The sequence below is a fragment of the Desmodus rotundus genome, chromosome 1 (assembly GCF_022682495.2).
Source record: "Desmodus rotundus isolate HL8 chromosome 1, HLdesRot8A.1, whole genome shotgun sequence".
In the NCBI taxonomy this organism is placed as follows: Eukaryota; Metazoa; Chordata; class Mammalia; order Chiroptera; family Phyllostomidae; genus Desmodus; species Desmodus rotundus.
The window spans coordinates 161,785,912-161,803,984 of record NC_071387.1 but is presented as its reverse complement, the minus strand read 5'-3'; the positions used below and the strand labels follow the sequence as shown (position 1 = coordinate 161,803,984).

The 18,073-nt window shown below is 39.3% G+C and overlaps 1 protein-coding gene and 1 non-coding gene across 2 annotated transcripts in view; both read left to right on the top strand.

Moving 5' to 3' along the window:
• Window positions 1-18,073, top strand: part of MSH3 (mutS homolog 3) — a 132,118-nt gene that overhangs the window by 413 nt on the left and 113,632 nt on the right. Inside the window, exons 2-8 of the mRNA XM_053912181.1 lie at window positions 1,020-1,140; window positions 4,622-4,842; window positions 7,193-7,408; window positions 9,005-9,121; window positions 9,410-9,529; window positions 11,392-11,535; window positions 14,861-15,027. Of these exons, the coding sequence (XP_053768156.1) occupies window positions 1,020-1,140; window positions 4,622-4,842; window positions 7,193-7,408; window positions 9,005-9,121; window positions 9,410-9,529; window positions 11,392-11,535; window positions 14,861-15,027 (1,106 nt within the window). The remainder of the gene's footprint in view (window positions 1-1,019; window positions 1,141-4,621; window positions 4,843-7,192; window positions 7,409-9,004; window positions 9,122-9,409; window positions 9,530-11,391; window positions 11,536-14,860; window positions 15,028-18,073) is intronic.
• LOC112307586 (small nucleolar RNA SNORA42/SNORA80 family) lies at window positions 16,026-16,157 on the top strand. The gene has a single exon (XR_002975071.1). It is a non-coding gene; the product is annotated as a small nucleolar RNA SNORA42/SNORA80 family (small nucleolar RNA).

The window sequence follows — 18,073 nt, the reverse complement described above, 5'->3', positions numbered from 1 at the left end:
ATTGCAGTTTCCCGTTGGGGTAATAGACTTGGGGCTGAGAATCACGCAGATTCTTTATGGCAGACCAGAGACAGGAACTCAGGTCTACTGACTCCCATTCTGATGAGGGGAGGGGTGTGTGGGCAAAGGATACTTCTTTTACCCTCCAACCTCCCTCTTTTTTTTTTTTCCTACCTAGATTGAAGGTTGAAGAAGAGCTTTATTTATCTTATTTATATGGGTTTTGTTCGGTGCCACTCTTCAACTGAGTAAAATAAATAGTTGTGTTTTTGTTATTTTTTTACCGGGCACACTGCAACAGGGATGAGCCCTCCCTGGGGTCCCTGGTAAAGTATTTCTCAAACTGAGGATGTTGAAGGTGATTGCAGATTGGCTTTCGGCCCCTCTTAACTTTTAATGAGGGTGACAGCTTGGCTACTTTAAAATCTTGTTTCCTTAATTTATATGTCTTTTCCATAGAGTGATTGGAGAGCTTGGCGCTGCCACCGGGTAGAAACAAGGTGCTGGCCAGATTTGGCCCACGGGCCTTGTGTTTGCCACCTGTGATTTAGAGGGTATTTGGTGAAGGACGTAAGTTTTTTGACAGGCTGCTTACCAACAAATATTCATGATCTTGTGGCATCTTCAGTGGTGAACATAAAATGTAAATTACAATTAACGTTCACCTCTAAATAAATATTTTTCTTTTAAAGGTATTTTATTAATGTGTAAATACAGTAATTCAAGTTATATAATTTCAGATAATGAAGGCTGACTGAGCAAAGTAAGGTGGCAGCTTGGTTCTAATTAATCCTAGCAGGGCTTGAGATGCTGAGACTCATCACCTGTCAGTGTCTACCTTGTCTTTGATGATGGTAAAAGCATTGACTGGTAGGTCTTTTCAGAGCTCAAACTAGATGATTCTAGGAAGGAGAATGGCAAGGACCTTGCTGTCATTCAGAAGTAAGGCTTAAATTATTTCGAATACATCATGTTTTGAGTTTAGGGATAACACATCATTTTCTAATTCTCCTGTATAGGTTGCAGAAATTGACAGAAGTAAAAAGAGACCACTACAGAATGATGGGCCTGTTAAAAAGAAAGCAAAGAGAGTCAAAGAAAAGGAAGGACAAAGTGATTCCGTAATGTCTGGGAACCCTGGTGAGTTCTGTGGTAATGATTTTTCATTCTCGTTGTCATACTCTGATATTCTTGCATTATCCAGAGGGCAGAGGGGCTGTTGGCAGAGTTGTGTCATCTTCTTCTCTTTTGTGGAGAAGGTTTCCATTGTGCAATGGAGTGGCCCCTTCATGAGTGGCAGTGGTGTGTATAGGAAGTTGGGAAAGTGGAGGTAAGAGCTGGAGTTCTGCAGTTTGGCTGTAGTTCCCTCTAGCTAATTTTTGTTCTAATTATGAAAGTAAAACATGTTTGTTAAAAAAAGCAACACAGAAGTGTGAAAGGTAGACAGTGGAAGACCCCATAACCCCTCTCTTTCAGTGAGGCCTACTGCTAATTTTGGATTTTCAGGTTTTTCTACTTATACAGATGTACACACATAGACCCACAAATTAGTTAATAATATTTTATAAATTGTTTTATACTATATGTGCTAATTTGGAACTATCTTTTTCCACTTAGCAGAACATTTTGAACAATTTTTAATATCAAGACATGTAGATCTCCCCTGTGGTCGTTTTAGAGTGAAGGTGCTTTTTTCTGTATGCGAAAAGATTTTGGATAAAACCACCATTCCTTAGGTCCCAGATCTCTATAGGTTGTGTTGGATATATGGGTGGTCGAGCAGATATTCCTCTGGTTTTTGGCCTCAAACAATTTGTGGTAGGGGAAGACGGCAAGTGCTTCTATCTTTGTTATCCCCATACCTGAACGGACATAAGCCTTTCTGAACTGACAGCAGCTCAGGAATGAAGCCTTGTGGAGGAATCTTCCTTGTCAGTGGTGGGGGTAGGGTAGGATAGGATGGTAAGGAGGAGGGCATGAAAAGTAAGCCATTAAGGGGGTCTCACAGCGCACAGTCTTTGTCCCTATGTCCACATTACTCCAGATCCGGCCAAGTGAACTTTGAAAGTTGTGGAAATAAGACCATAGACATGGAAGTTTTTGAAATACGAACTTGACAGTTTACTTTAAAAAAAAATAAGGGGCAGAAAAGAGGCGTGTCCACCAGCCAGAGAGTTGCTGGTCAGTTCACCTCAAATTTTGTTTTTCTTTTTCAATCCCAGTTGACATTTAATATTATTTTATATTAGTTTCATGTGTACAGTATAGTGGTTAGACAATTATATAATTTACAGAGTGATCTCCTGCTAAGTCTAGTACACACCTGGTACCATACATAATTATTACAATATTCTTGACTATACTCTCTATTCTTTACTTTACATCCCCATCACCTCAAGTTTTTATAATACATTAGTTTTAGATACTCTTTCTTTTGCAAGATTTGTACCCCTCCCCCATCCTGAGAAAGTTTTTTTGTATTCTTAGGAAGGAAACCCTTGTATAATATACAAATTTATACTTTTGAATAGTGATTCAAGTATGTATTTTGAAAGAGAGTAATAATAAATAGGATGAATATATAAAATTGAAGAGACTCAAATAGACATTTTTCTAGCTATGAGATTAATAAGTGGTAAGATAAAGTATACTTCTGAAAAGAGGTTTATCTTTTTAAAGATTTTATTTATTTATTTAAACAGAGGGAAAGGGAGGGAGAAAGAGAGGGAGTGAAACATCAATGTGTGGTTGCCTCTCGCATGCCCCGAACTTGGGACCCAGCCTGCAACCCCGGCATGTGCCCTGACTGGGAATTGAACCAGCAACTCCCTGGCTTGCAGGCCAGCATTCAATCTACTGAGCATACCAGCCAGGGCTAAAAAGAGGTTTAAATAGAAGTAAGAAAAGTTTTACCCTGACTGGTGTGGCTTAGTGGATTGAGTGCCTGCCTGCAAACTGAAAGGTCAACAGTTCAATTCCTAGTCAGGGCACATGTCTAGGTTGTGGGCCTGTGACAGGCAACTGTTTCTCTCTCGCACAACGATGTTTCTCTCCTTCTCTGTCTCCTTCCCTATCCCCTCTCTAAAAATAAATGAATAAAATCTTTTAAAAAAATAAGAAAAGTTTTAAACTTTTACAAATGAACAAAACATAACTCTTGCCTTCAGGGTGTTTCTTCTTTAAAAGGGAAGGTAAGAGATAGATGATGAGTGCAATCCAGTTCCCTTTTATATAACAGTAGCTAAATAGTATTGCTCTAAAGGGTAAAATAATGTTTTCTGGCATCTAGCAGATAACCAGTCAGTGATTTGCTTCCCTTTTATGAATAGATTGCATATGAATAACCGCCAGTTGGCAGGCTGTGATAAGTGTTGTAGAGCATCGGTCCCCAACCTTTTTGGCACCAGGGCCAAGTTGTTGGAAGACAATTTTTTTCATGGAGGGTGGTGGGGAAGAGGGGATGGTTTTGGGATGATTCAAGCTCATTATATTCAGACTCAATTCCTGCTGTGTGGCCTGATTCCTAATAGGCCTGGACTGACCTGTCCACAGCCCCGGAGGTTGGGGAACCCTGCTGTAGAGAGAGATGATCTTGTCACAGGAACCCAGAGAAAGAAAAGATGATTTTTAATTAAGCTGCGGAATTAGCAGAGCACTTCATGGGAAAGGTAGCTTTGCCATGGCTCTTGATGAATGAGTGCAATTTTGACATGTGGAGGTTGTGGGCAAGGCCATTTCACGGAGAAAGAACAGCACGAGCAAAGCTGTGGAGGCAGGAAAGCAGGTGTCTCAGTAGTGGGTTCATTTCCTCTGTACACTGTTGGTGTCAGTATCTTTAGGTCTTTCCTGTTGAGCGGGTGAGATTTCCCAGTCCAGAGTCTCCGCAGCTTCTGCCTTAGTGGAGGGCTCTGCTCTGAGAAGAGACTCTCAGAAGAGGCTGTGTTTCTCAGCATACAGTGAGACTATTCCATTAGTGTTCTTTTGGTTTAGGCACAGTACTGCATCTCAACTGTGCCTGTGTTTGCCTTTTCCAGAGAAATCTCCAGACCTCTGCTGATATGAGAAAGGACAGCTGCCCTTGGATGTAGAGTATAATAGGGCGGTCTAGAGATCAGAGTACTTTGGACCAATCCTCTTTATTTTAGAACCTCCCTTTATTTCATTTTCAGAGCTACTGGTGCCCTAATCCCTGAGCCTCATAAGCATTTTGTGTGGTAAATATAGGATTGGTTCTTGGTGTACTTCACTACTGATTTAGGGTTTAGCTTTCAGGTATGCTAAATTGGTTGTTACTTATTCATTTTTCCTTCTAGCTTCAGATATTACATTTGCGATTCTCATCTTTCCTTTTCTTTCTGTACTTACAGGCTTATGGCTTTAAAAAAAAAAGCAAAACCATGTAGTTTCTAATGGGAGTTTTAGGACCAAGTGATATTAGAAATTAGATATATGTTTCAAGTATGCCATCTTTACCTTGAACCCAAGTTTCTTTATTTTCTTATACTATAGCTTATATTACATTGCTTTAGTGCAAAACTCCTTCTTTAAAAACCCTGTGCTGGTTATGAATTGATATAATGAGATAAAGTACTATTGTTCTATTTTCTTCTGATTTGCTAAGAGCCAAAGAAATGTCTGAAGACCAGGACTGTTCTAAAGTCTTTGGAAAAATTGAAAGAATTCTGCTGCGATTCTGCCCTTCCTCAAAATAGAGTCCAGAGAGAACCTCTTCAGGAGAGATTTGCAGTTCTGCCAAAATGTACTGATTTTGACGATATCGATCTTTTGCGTGCAAAGAATGCAGTTTCTTCCGAAGATTCCAAATCTCAAAGTAGTCAAAAGGTATGTAACAGTTACGTAGAGCAATACCCAACTACCAAGAACAGTAGGTTCTGAAGTGCCATTAGTTTCTGTGCGTCCACTCAGGGCATGGTGCCCTCACCTGGCTGATGATCTGAATTAGTTAAGGGAGCTTTTACATTTGTCAAAAAGCTCCTGAATAAGCTTAAATGCCCAGAGGCCTGGGACCATTAGTGTGGATTCAACAACCCCGTAATTCTTGATAGGTCCTGAAATTTCCATTTATTAATCTCATTACTCTGAGTTGTCAAGATGAAGTTAAATTGAGTGCAGAGTGCCGTCTGTGGGAATATGAAAGAGTACAGTATACCTGAGAAGTATTTTTCCCCAAGTGGTCAAAAAACCAGTTGCTTCATACTCAAATATTCAGACTGAACTTGCACATATGCATAAAACTTTTTCCTGGGTGCCTGTTCACATTCCAAATGTGAATAAGGACTTTGTAGTTAGGACTTTTTTCCCCCCCTAGGAAACATATTTGTTGAAGTATTGAGTTTTTCAGTATGTAGTATTTCTGGAGTTTATATCAAAGTCATGGAAAGGAAGAAGAAGATCCACATTAGTATTAAAAGCAAATACTCTGTCCAGTGTGATACGTTGACCCATTTTTCTCTTGCCACACCTCTCCGTACCTGTCTTGTTATTGCACGTCTTCGGAAGTTCACTGGGCTACACTTGCAGGTAAATTGCATCTATACCTGCTGTCCCAGCCAAGCTCAATTTTTAAAACATTCAGCAAATGTAAAGTACATGTTTTCTGGGTTTTCTCTTGGATCGGAGTTCCCCTCTCTGGGCTATATAGGACATTTCTCTTTCTCTCTTTTCTTCCTGTGTTGGTCCCTAGTTTTGTGGGCTATATTTTTAATTCCAGGGGTAGCTGGTAAATTTTTTTACAGGCTGGCAGTCACACAGTGCCAATTAATTAGAAGTTGAATTTATCCTACAAATTTGTCTCATTTTATCTTTTGTATAAATAACTTATAAAGAAGGAATTTGCTGTAAGCTGTGAATTGGAATTAATTGTGGCTTTCATACAGGAAAGTAAGGATAGCAGGAATATTAATGTTGAAAATGTAACCTTGTGGTTTATGCTTTCTAAAAGTTCTTTATTTTTATTTTTATTCCATGAAGTATACTAGTAATTAAATCAACTATAAGTTATTAGATTACACATGGACTTCTTTTCTTTTTTAAAAGTATTTTGTTTATTTATTTTTAGGGAGAGGGGAAAGGAGGGCGAGAAACATTGATCGGTTGCCTCTCACACACCCCCAACCAGGGACCAGCCTGCAACCCAGGCCTGTGCCTTGCTTGGCTGGGAACCACACTGGTGACCTTTTGGTCCGCAGGCCAGTGCTCAATCCACTGAGCTGCACCAGCCAGGGCAGACCTCTTTTTTATTAAAAATGTGGGGAAGCACTAAAATCTAAATTACTGTCACCTCAACAAATTTAGTAAAAAAAATAAAATCTGTAAATGACAACAGTACTTTTCCAAAGCTTCTAATTGTGTTTTTTCTTAGAGTATTTATGGAATACTGTAATTTGCTGTGTATAATGCACACTCTTTTGCCCAAATTTTTGAGGGAAAAATAAGGATGCACATTATACATGGGTAGTACTAATTCCCTATCTATATAAATGTTTTTATAAATTCTTTTATTTATGCTTATGTGTTAAAAGTGTAACTCTAGAAAACAGTAAGGATGTCCATATGCTAAAAAATAAATGCTAAAATTCCTTTATAATGCAAAAAACAAGTATCTAAATATAAATAAATAAATAATTAAAAGAATTAAAGAATGAAAATGAAAGGTTTTCTTCCTGAAAGTTTGGGTAAAAAACATGGGTGCGCATCATACGCTGGAGCGCATTAGACGTGGCAAAATTTGGTGTACTATCTTTTTGACCATGCTTGGAGATATAAAACATTGCAACTGTAGCTGTGCTCATGCTTGTGGAAAGCGATTCGCCTTATAGCTAGCGAGAGACAGGTTCATGCCTGCTGACTGTGCCTTACTCACTCATCCGAAATGAATAATGAAAAGAAAAATGTTAATTATAGTAGGTTTAGTGAAATTAAATGTAAAAAGAAATGCACAAAACATTAAAATGTTTAGACTTTTAAAATTTGCCTTCATAATTATATAATAGTTTAGTTTGCCTCTTTTTTTTTTGTCTTCCATTTTGAAAATATTTTAAACCTACAAAAAATTTGCCTTGTACGCCTCAGATTCACCAATTGTTAGCTTTATCAAATTTGCATTCTCTGTTTCTGGGAACTAGGATTATGGTTAGTACTTTTTCAACTAGAAAAATCTCTTGGTTGTCAGGACAAGACACTTTGTGATCTCGGTCCTTTTGGATCATCACATGGGAGTTATGAAAACCTACAGAAAATTTCTGATTCTAAACCGTCTAACAAAAGGACCAAAAGCATCTACACGCCGTTAGAATTACAGTACATAGAACTGAAGGAGCAGCAGAAGGATGCAATTTTGTGTGTGGAATGTGGATATAAGTATAGATTCTTTGGAGAAGATGCAGAGGTAAGTTGTTTTTTCAAACCTGTTTTCATATTTTCCTTGTTCAGCCTTAAATATTTTCCAGTATTTTTGTTTCGTTTTCTGACCTTTTGAAGAAGTGAATATAACCAATTACCCTTTAAAAATGCTGGTTTAAAGTAAAAGCTAAAAATAAACACAAACTTGGTGAGTGCTAGACTTGTCGGGAAGGAAGTGAGGGGTTCCTGTTGGCATATTGGTGCTTATTTTCCACGGTGTTAGCTCGGTACCTTTTATCCATCAGAAGTTCATTGGATGAATCAATCAATGAGTGTACTGTATTCATGTATCTGTTTCCTAATGAAGACTCAAGCAATAAAAAGTTTTTGAGGTGTAAGTTCCTCTGTTTACCCTTAATTTACGAATTTTTACAGCCAGTGGAAGAGCCCATAAACTCTGCCAGACACCAACAGATGATTGAAGTCATTCAGGTCTCTGTATGTTAGTCATCTTGCTGTATTCGTCTAAGCTGGGTTTGCATTTTATTTTGGATATTTGATGTAGGCTAAGAAGGTTAGAAGTGAATTTGAGCATTTAAGGGTGAGCTGAGGGAAGTGCTTTGTTGCAGTCCTGGGTGATTTTGGTGATTCCGTAGTTAGGCCTGGTCGGGTTGTCCGCCCACAGAGAATGACAAGGAGGCACTTCTGCTGCTGTATGCATGGGAAGTGGAGACTTGGCCAACTTTTTTTCTTCCAGTTTTCTCGTCCTGCTGTGGCAGGGAAGTTCAGATGGCATCATGCCGTGTTCTGCATTATGAAGTTAGACTTTGAAACAGAGTCAGCGTGTTTCCTGCAGACAGGATAAAATATGTAGTTGGCATCCTATAACTGACGGGGTAAAAGGAAACGCTGTTCTCTCCCCTCCTTTCTAGATCAAACGACAGATCTAGCCTTAACTCCAGTCAAGGCTGGTGTTTTCCTGCCCTGTCCTGCAGTGATGAGCTAATATAGTTCAGAAATGGGTGGGTTAGGGAGTGAGAATGTTGGAGGGAGAGTTCTGTGGCTCTAGCGGGCAGTCTCGGGGCCCTGGTGCTGTCTGGAAGAGCAGGGAGCCAGGTGGTGGTGCCTGCGCTGCATTTCTATCATGTACGCTTCGTTAGTTAGCTCACCAGACCAGGGGGTTCTCTCCTCACTTCCTCAAAGTACCCTCTGTCCAAGTAGTTTATAATTTATGTATCCATACCCTTAATATCTCCTAATTTTTAATTATTCCCATGTGCTATGGTATTAAATTCTTATTCCATTACAGTTTCTTATTCTAATTCTATTACAGGGAAAGCTCAGCACATTAACGTTTTGATAGAGCTAAGGACACAGAAGACCTGTCATATTCTTCCGAGTCATCTGTAGATACAGATGTTGACCCTGAGATTAGGCCATGGGAACTGCCAAAAATACTAGCTTAAGCCGTTGGCTTCTACACAGGGAGTGACTTTGAAACTTTTTATTGAAATGCCACACGGAGAGAGAACGGCACAAATCCTACGTGTATACCTTGGTGGGCTTTTAACAAAGTGAACAAATACCACACAGGGGATCTTGAAATAGAAATGTATTGATATTCTCTTTTTCATATTTTTAGATTGCAGCCCGGGAGCTCAATATTTATTGCCATTTAGATCACAACTTTATGACAGCGAGCATACCTACGCACAGACTGTTTGTTCACGTACGCCGCCTTGTGGCAAAGGGGTATAAGGTCAGCTTTGGCTTCCACTTGTGGGATTAGGGGATCTGACCCAGAGTGAAAACGTACTTTGTAAGGTGGTAGGCTCTGATTGGTTTTGGATTTTGGCATTTTGGGGAAATGATATTATGTCATAATTATTAGCATTATAGCTTCATGAGTTTTAACATAATAGATATTTAGGTAAAATTTTTAAAAACTGTGGTGTTTCAGAATTGACGTTTTAATATCTCCAAACATGTTTTTAAAAGTTTTTTTTTTATCACATTTGATATTTAATATTTCTTGTTTTTGTTGAAGGTGGGAGTTGTGAAGCAAACTGAAACGGCAGCATTGAAGGCCATAGGGGACAACAAAAGTACACTCTTTTCCCGGAAATTGACTGCTCTGTATACAAAATCTACACTTATTGGAGAAGATATCCTTTTTGAATAGGAAATTTCCTCTTAAATTTCAGAAATTTTTGTTTTAAGTAGTATTTAAAAACAAACTGTTCTTTGGGTATGTTTTTGATGAAATGGGGGGGATACGGTTACTTTGAGCTCTGATTAGTGTGCTACTGAAGAGCTGTAGGTGGGTAATGGCAGGAAACGAGCATTTTCCCCCAAATGCCGTAGTAGAAGGAGAGTTTATCATACTTTAAGGGCAAGAAAAAGGACAGCCTGATGAAAGATAATGGCAGGTTAGCAGCTGATTTGAAATCACATCTTTCCTAGACCTGTGTGGGTGGGCGGTGGTGAGGAGCTGAGGTGTGTAAGTTCCTCCACGTCTTCCTGAAGCAAGACCTGAAAAATAGGTTGCTGACTTCAAAATGAGAAAGAAAACTAAAAAGTCAACACACAGTAAACTACTTATAAAACATAGGCCATCTTCATTAATTGTTAGCTTTATAAAAATTATATTTTTGAAAATAGATTATTAGGTGAAGCTTTCTCACTTTGTAAGAATCCTCAGTGTGCAGAATGATCGCTCCCAAACTTATGGTCATTCATAAATTCAATGAGTTATTTGAAGCACAATGATTTTCTTAGCAAAGTCATAAAATTAATTTTTAAAAACCAAATGATTATGTATACAATGAGATAAGGATGTATTTTAAAGTCTGTGCTGTGGGGTGGAGTCAGGTGTCTCAGAATTAAAGAATACGAAGGGGAGGATGGGATGAAAGATGGAGAAGGGATCAACCAAAGAACATTTATGCACAACCTGTGGACACAGATGACAATGTGGGGAAGGGCTTGGGGTGGGGGGAGGGTGGGGCTGGTGGAAGTAGGGAAAGGGAGGAAAAGCTGGAACAACTGTAACAGCATAAACAATAAAAACCTTAAAGAATAAAAATATGGGGAAGGTCTTAATGATATTGTGTGAAAGCAGTACTTCTGTTTTTAGTTTATTGCAAATCTACTTATTTAGAGACCTGCTTAGCTCCTACCCAAATTAGGAAGACTGTTTTGTTCTATTAATATTATGAATAGGGAATGGCTATCACTTAAAAATGGACCCTAAACCATTAACAGCTTTGTGTTATTCTAAGCTGATCAGTCTGTAAGACTCTGGTAATTTTACTGTTTGTTTTTCCTGAACTTGAGCCACTTAATCGAAGCCTGCTCCTAAAACAGTACCCCTTCCTGCTTCTCTTTTGCTACTACTATAGCTTTTATCAGCTGATGCCCAAATTGGATGTTCCCAAACTGACCTCCTCTAAAATCAGTATTTATCCCTGAGAATTTAATTAATGGACTCAGCACACACATGCACACACATGAATGTGTATTTCTGTTTCCTGTTTTGGTTTTCTCCTGTCTTTAAAAAATTCTCTTGCTATATCTGAGAGCTATTAGGCACGTTAAAAGAGGAAAGTAATTTATACTCTTTTACTGTATTCGCGCTTTCACTTACGGGATTAAACATTAGGGGACTGTTAAGGATTCAAGTCGAAAGAAGAGGGTTGACATTTGGGCTTCCACAAGGTCTGAGGGGCTCTCCGAGACCCTTTGCAAGTCAGAAGATAATAGTTGTCTACCCTCATGACCCGTATGTCTTAGGGAACAGAAGGCCTAGAACTGGCATTGGAGTAGATCAGCAAAATGAATGCTGTGTGGAAGATTTTTTTTGTTTATTTATTTTTTAATTTTATTTTTTCCATCATCATTTATCCCCTCTATTCCCTTAAGATTTTTACAGAGTGAAAATGCCTGGAAAAATGAACTAGTAATTTAAAGGAGAAAACAGTTAATATTAATGGGAATGTAGCATATATTTTTCTTTAATAATTATTACATGTGAATCCTTTAGTCCAGCTGGATGATGCTATAAATATTGATGAGATAATGACGGATACTTCTACCAGCTATCTTCTGTGCATCTGTGAAAATAAGGAAAATGCTAAGGACAAAAAAAGGGGGAACGTTTTCATTGGAACCGTGGTAAGTACTTGGCAGGTGAAGAACGAATGAGGATGCTCATGGTATCTCGAAGTGAGCAGTCACGTGTGGTTCATAATGGGGATAGCTGATGAAGTGTGCCCTTGAGTAATTGTACTTAAAAAAAAAGCTTTTCTCATAGTTTTATATGTTAAATCACCAGTTGCAGTTTTCTCACATGGCTCCTTGGCACTCTGTGCCGCGAGAGATCTAGATAGTTCCTGTTCGTGTGCTCCAGGAGTTTAGGGTTGAAGACAGACACATGAATGAGAACAACATACAGACAGCAGAATAAAATGCTAAACCAACACACGCACGAATAGCAAAGCGTTTTACAGATTTCCTCTAGAGCAGGGGTGTCCACTCATTTTCACTGGGGGCCACATCAGCCTCGTGGTTGCCTTCAAAGGGCCGAATGTAATTTCAACTCCTTAACAGTTAAGGAGTAGTTACATTTATACAGTCCTAAAATTATTTCGGCCTGACAGACCGACCGGACTCCGCTCAAACCCATGGACTTTGTAGGGCCCTCAGGACTGTTAGCCTCCGTTGCTCTGTGGAAGGTCAAGCAAAAGTAGAACTCCTTGCCCAAGTAATAACTAATTTTCTTTGTTTTTTTCTTTGAAATTAGCTGCAATATCAACAAAAATTCTTACAACCCAAATGTCTCCAAAGGACCTTTTAATACTTTTTTTTTTGGCTGCATAACTGCTGACTTGATGTTTGCTTAACCAGTAAGCCTCTCGTGAGGCAGTTAGCATTACTATTTGGTGGCTCTAAATGATTTTTTATCCTTACAAAGCACTTTTTTCTAGCCACGGGCAGTTGGCTTTATTTATGAATAGTAAGGTTATTTGCTTTTAGGAATTAGCATTGGTAATGTGCTATTTTATATTCACCTGACACTAAAGAACAGAGTTGATAGTATATAACTTAATGCTTTTAGAAATACCCTCTAACCCACTGCCAAAGCTAACTTTAGTGTATAAACTGGGATGGGAGAAAAATGAGAAACGGTAGTTTGCATCTCAGGTGTTTTCTTGGGACCTGTTCTTGACCTCAACAACCCCATTTGGGTTGATGATATCCAGAGCTCTGGGCCCAGACTGCACCTGTCTTCTGAGCTCCAGGCTCCTGCATCCAACTCTTTCTTGGACAGGGCACTCAGAATTTGCCCCAACTTCTCAAACTCAGTGTGGCTGCTGTGGAACTCTCCTGCCTTTACTCTCAGTACTCTCATTGCTGGATTTGTTCTCGTAGTAATGAGTGTCACACGCTCCCCAGTCACCACCTATGCGCTATCTCTGGGCTATTGAGTCCGAAGCCAGAGGCTTTACTGTGGCTGTGCCACTGTGATCAGGCCCCCGGCCTTCAGTCTGGGCAGTGCCATTGTACACAGACCGACTTTGGGTTTCTCAGGGTCACGTACACACAGAGTAACAGACGGTGCAGGTGTTACAACAGAAACCATTTCTCGGATTTGAAAAAGCAAAGGGGTGTTTGTCTGATACGTTTGTGACTTGAACTTCTATAAATGGCTTTTGTAAATGTTTGGTTGGTAGATTGAGAGATAAACTTAACGTATGTATACTAATGTCCTTTAGTCCAGCTGCCTGTGTACTGGAGGAAGGCCTTTGGGCTAGAATTCAGGAGGTGGCTTGAACCAAAAGTGAAGAATTTTTAAGAATTATAAAATACTCAAGAGGAAAACATGCATGAAACAGTGCATAATCGCAGTGTAACATGAGATAAGCGCCGGGGTTGGGAAGTACAGCCCTGTCTGCAGGAGGCCCCTCGCTGCAGAGGCAGCCGTGGTCCGGGTCTCTGTGACAGTACTTTCCTTGCTTTTAGTTTCCATGTTACCACCTTAAACCATCAACAGATGTAAATACATGGTATACATTTTGGGAGGGGTTTGCTGCTTTTGTTTACAGAGTACTAGTGGTATACGAGATTTATTTACATGTTTTACTGTAGTAGTTCTTCCATTGTCAGTTGCTATGTTGTATTTCATTGTATGTTCTACAGTTTATTCATTATTCTGTTGATGTACATGCGGGTTCTTTCCAGTTTTAGTACAAAGAACACTGCTATTATCCCTTTTTGTACATGTGTCTGAGTTTCTCAAGAGTATGTACCTAGGGCAGGAATTGCTGAGGGATGGAGTGTGGATGTTTGCAACTTTCCTAGAGAATGCCAGGCTGTTTTCAGAAGAGGCTGTATCAGTTGACTTTCCATCAGCCACATTTGAGTGTAGAGACTGGTTGTTTTTTCTGCTGTGAGCTAAGACAGTGTGCAACTAGCTCCCTACATTTCTTAAGTGTTCATAGTGTGTACGTGTATGTTTGGCCCTGGAGTCAGACTACATGACTCTTGGCTCTGCTGCTTTTTCGCCGTGTGACCTTTGGTGAATTGCTTAAAAACTTTTTTCACTTCTTTTAAACCATGATCTTTTCCAGTTTATCTTTGCTGTTACTGGCTCGGGGTGCTAGGGGGTAGCTTTTCGTTATCATGGTTATTCCCTGGGTAGATAATCTACCTGGGGTTCCTTCAGAGTTGGTTATATTTGATTTTTTTTGCAGAAGTTATACTTTTTTTAAAAAATTTATTTATTTATTTTTAGAGAGCGGGGAAGGGAGGGAGAAAGAGAGGGAGACAAACCATTGATGTGCAAGAGAAATATCAATTGGTTGCCTCTCGCACGCCCCCAACTGGGTACCTGACCTGTAACCCAAGCATGTGCCCTGACTGGGAATTGAACCGGCAGTCTTTTGGTTTGCAGGATGACATTCAACCCACTGAGCTGCATAAGCCAGGGCCAAATGTTATACTTTTTATTTATTAATTTTATATAATTGAATAGTAATTTACTACCACTGCTTTGACCAGGTTGCTAGGAACATATCACTTCATTACTTTTAGTGATGACCACTGCTGTTTGTACAGTGCTTTATAGTTTACAAAGCATGTATGTTTTCTGTTTTGAACCTTTCAATAGCTGTAAGAGGAAAGTAGTCTGGTTTAGTCCCATTTAGAGAGGAGGAAACTGAGGGTTTGGTAACTTGTCACAGTGACTCCGTCAGGTTTGTTAGATCAGGACGACTTGGACTCGGTGCCACTGTACAATCCCATCTAGCATGGTTTGGATATTGGTGAATCTGATTTCTCATTAAGAGTCTTGGAAAGCAGACAGATTTCCAACTCTTTAGAAATGGAGTACATACTAGTAAGTGTGTCATCTTTGGTATTTCCTTACTTATTTATGCTGTGTCATAGTTATAATTGGGAAAAATATGTTTTCCGTGACATTCCATTTTATTGTTTTCAGGGAGTGCAGCCTGCCACAGGTGAGGTTGTGTTTGATAGTTTCCAGGACTCTGCTTCCCGCTCGGAGCTAGAAACTCGGATACTGCGCCTGCAGCCGGTGGAGCTGCTGCTTCCAGCACACTTGTTGGAGCAAACAGAGGCGCTCATCCACCACGCCACAGCTGTCAGGTACGTTGGCACAGCCCTGGAGAGTAATGCAGATTCTGAAACTCAGATTTAAAGTTGTTAAAAATGATTTACTTCTAAAAGTATTTCAACAGTAGTAGTAGAAATGTCAAAAAAAAAGAAAAACAGAATTACCTGTAATATCAGTAGGACTTTAGAAGCTGATTGTTAAAGAAGTTTAATGATATTATTTGGTCATTAGTCTTCAGTTTCTGGAAATAACTTAAAGTTCATTTCTTAGAAAGTTTGTGTATCTTCGAAAATCTATGACCTGTGGTATAAGTTTCAATTTGTGGCTCTGTCCATGAGTTTTATTTATTAGCTCTAAGGCCATACCTCTTATTTATAAGGCAGTGTGCTAGGCACTGTGGCGTGCAGAGGAAGATGTGGTTGTGGCCTATGTCTGGCAGCATTTATAAGGACAGGAGAGGCAGATGTGCACCTATCTAACTAGACTCAGAAAGCCTGGCGTGTTCGGTGAGCAGCGTGAAGGTGCCCACTTGGGAAGACTCTATACTGCCACCTGGAGGAGTGTGGTGGGAGAAGAGCCTGGAGAGGGCTGGGGCTCCAGTGCACAGGACTTCGTGTATTGAGGAGTTTGGACTTCAGACCACACAGGAGAGCCCATAAAGATTTCGGTTAGTCAGTTGACAAGTCAGCTAGAAAATCAGACTAATTGATTAGGTAAAGTTCCATATGTTTTGTTGCTCTTAGAGTTAAGAATATGCCTTTTTTATTTGACTTGAAATGTCTTCCAAAGATGCTTTTATAATATATTTTTCTGATTATAACACTAATCCGTGTTTATTTAGGAAAACTTGGGAGGTTAAAAAAAAGATAAAAATAATAAGTACTGTAGCCCACAGATAATTACTGTTAAATATTTTAATGTATTATTTCCATGTATGTATATCACCTTTTTTTGTTTATAAACTTGGATTTATGTTTTGAATCAGTTTTCTGTCCTGTTATTTTTTTCCTTAAAAATTACCATATATGATGCGTGGGCTTGGATTTATGGCAGGCCCGTCCCGCCGGGTCTCTCATAGTGCCCCATGCCAGAGCATCCTGGCCCGGAACCATTGCCTGGCCTCTGCCCGTGGGCTGCAGGCACTGAAGTGGGCCACACAGTGGGGGTAAAAAATCCCCATATATGTTTTGCTTTATTATGGAAAATTTCAAACATATACAAAATTATACAGAATAGTGTAGTGAACTCCCACGAATCAAACTAGCAGCTTTAACATTTCTCAACTCAGCCAATCCCACTTCATCCATACCCTTACTCCTTCCTTCCTTGGATTATTTATTTGAAGCAAATCCTAGAGAACATCATTTTATCTGCCAATATTTCAATGGGTACTCGTGAAAAACAACTCAGGGACTGGGGGTGCTGATACCCCCACCCCTGTTGTGAAGTCGAAAAATCTGTGTATTACTTTTGATTCCCCCCAAACTTAACAAGTCAGTTAAGTTCTTGTTTCTGCAAGTGGTTGGTTCCAGGACCCCATGCAGCTCCCCAAAACTGCACATGCTCAAGCCCCTTGAGTAAAATGGTGCAGAATAATGCATGCAGTCGGCCCTCCTCAGCCTTAGATTTCAGCCTTGGATCGAAAGTACTCTTTCTGATCCTTGGTTGACCGACTGTGAATGTGAAACCTACAGATAAGGAGGCTTACTGTGCTTATTGAAAAAAATCTACGTATAAGGGGACTGTGCAGTTCAAACCCGAGTTGTTCAAGGGTCAACTGTAATTGAGACTAAAGTCGATCAATTGAATCAGCATTTGCATTTCTGGTTTCTACTTGATTTTATAAACAACGATGTTAAAATTTAATAAAATATCAAAACATTCCACAAAGACATTGCCAAAACTGAATTATTTGGCTGACAGACAGCATTGCCTGGTGATATTCCTGAATGTTTATTCATCAGATGAGATGTAAAAGCCATTTGGCCTACCAAGGACAGTTTGGGTGCCCCGTGCAGGTTTTCCAAATTCCGTGGCCGCCTTTGCCTTTGCCTTGTTTTAATTTGTGTTTCTCTGATTATCATTGAGAGTATGTAATTTTTCCTGGGTTTAGTGACCATATGTAATTTTTATTTTGTTTGCATATCAGACTAAGCGAAGTCAAAAGTCCCCTTTCTGTGGAGTGTCTAAAACTAATCCCTATTTATGGACAGAATGGAGTAGCGGAGATTCGTGAGTCAAGTGGTCCAGTAGGTGGCTCCTGTCATGTGTGCTTTGGGTTGGAAGATTGGCTCTTCCCCTTAGTGATTTTGGCTGAATTTGTCAACTGTGTTGTCCTTTGATTTCCTTTTCTTTAAAATAGGGAAAATAAGAGTGCTTACCTTATAGGATTGTGTGAAGATTAAGTAAATTAATACAGTGTAGAAAGCTCTCTATAGTGGAAGCTATTCTTCTTTTCTTCTCTTCCCTTCTCTCTCCCTCCCCCTCCTCCTCCACCATTATTTTTTTTAATATTGCCTCTCCCCAATTCTCTTCTGGAATTCTTATCAGAAGAAGTGAAGTGTGTTGGACCTCCTATTCTCTCTGTGTATAGCTTATGTGGTGTCCTCTCCCATCTACAGCTGGTTCTCCTAGTGTTTTGGCTCTTTGGGATTTCTTCTTCTTTTTTTTTTACTTTCTTTAAGAAACATTTTTGATTCTATTTTAAGTCACTGTTTCTTTGTGTTTTTAGTAGACTGGATGAATAGTCCTCCATGCTTATTTTTAAACTTAGGTCTCTTGGCATTCTGAAAATACTTTAATAATCCTCTATATTTTATTTTAGTCAATTTATTTTTCTTTTAAAATTTAATTTAATTTTAGCATTTAGCTTTTAATTCACTTTTTCTTTATTTTGCTTTACTGTGTGAGGTGTGGTCCTATCTTACTTTCCCCCCTAAATGCTAGTGAGTCCATTTTGGCAGCCATGAAATTTAGCTTTTGTCACCCTGAGATAAAGGTTGCAGCCATATTAAAAAACAAAAGAAACTCAGCAACTGGGAGAGGCTTGTTTTTAATTAGTAGGTTTGAAAAACATCC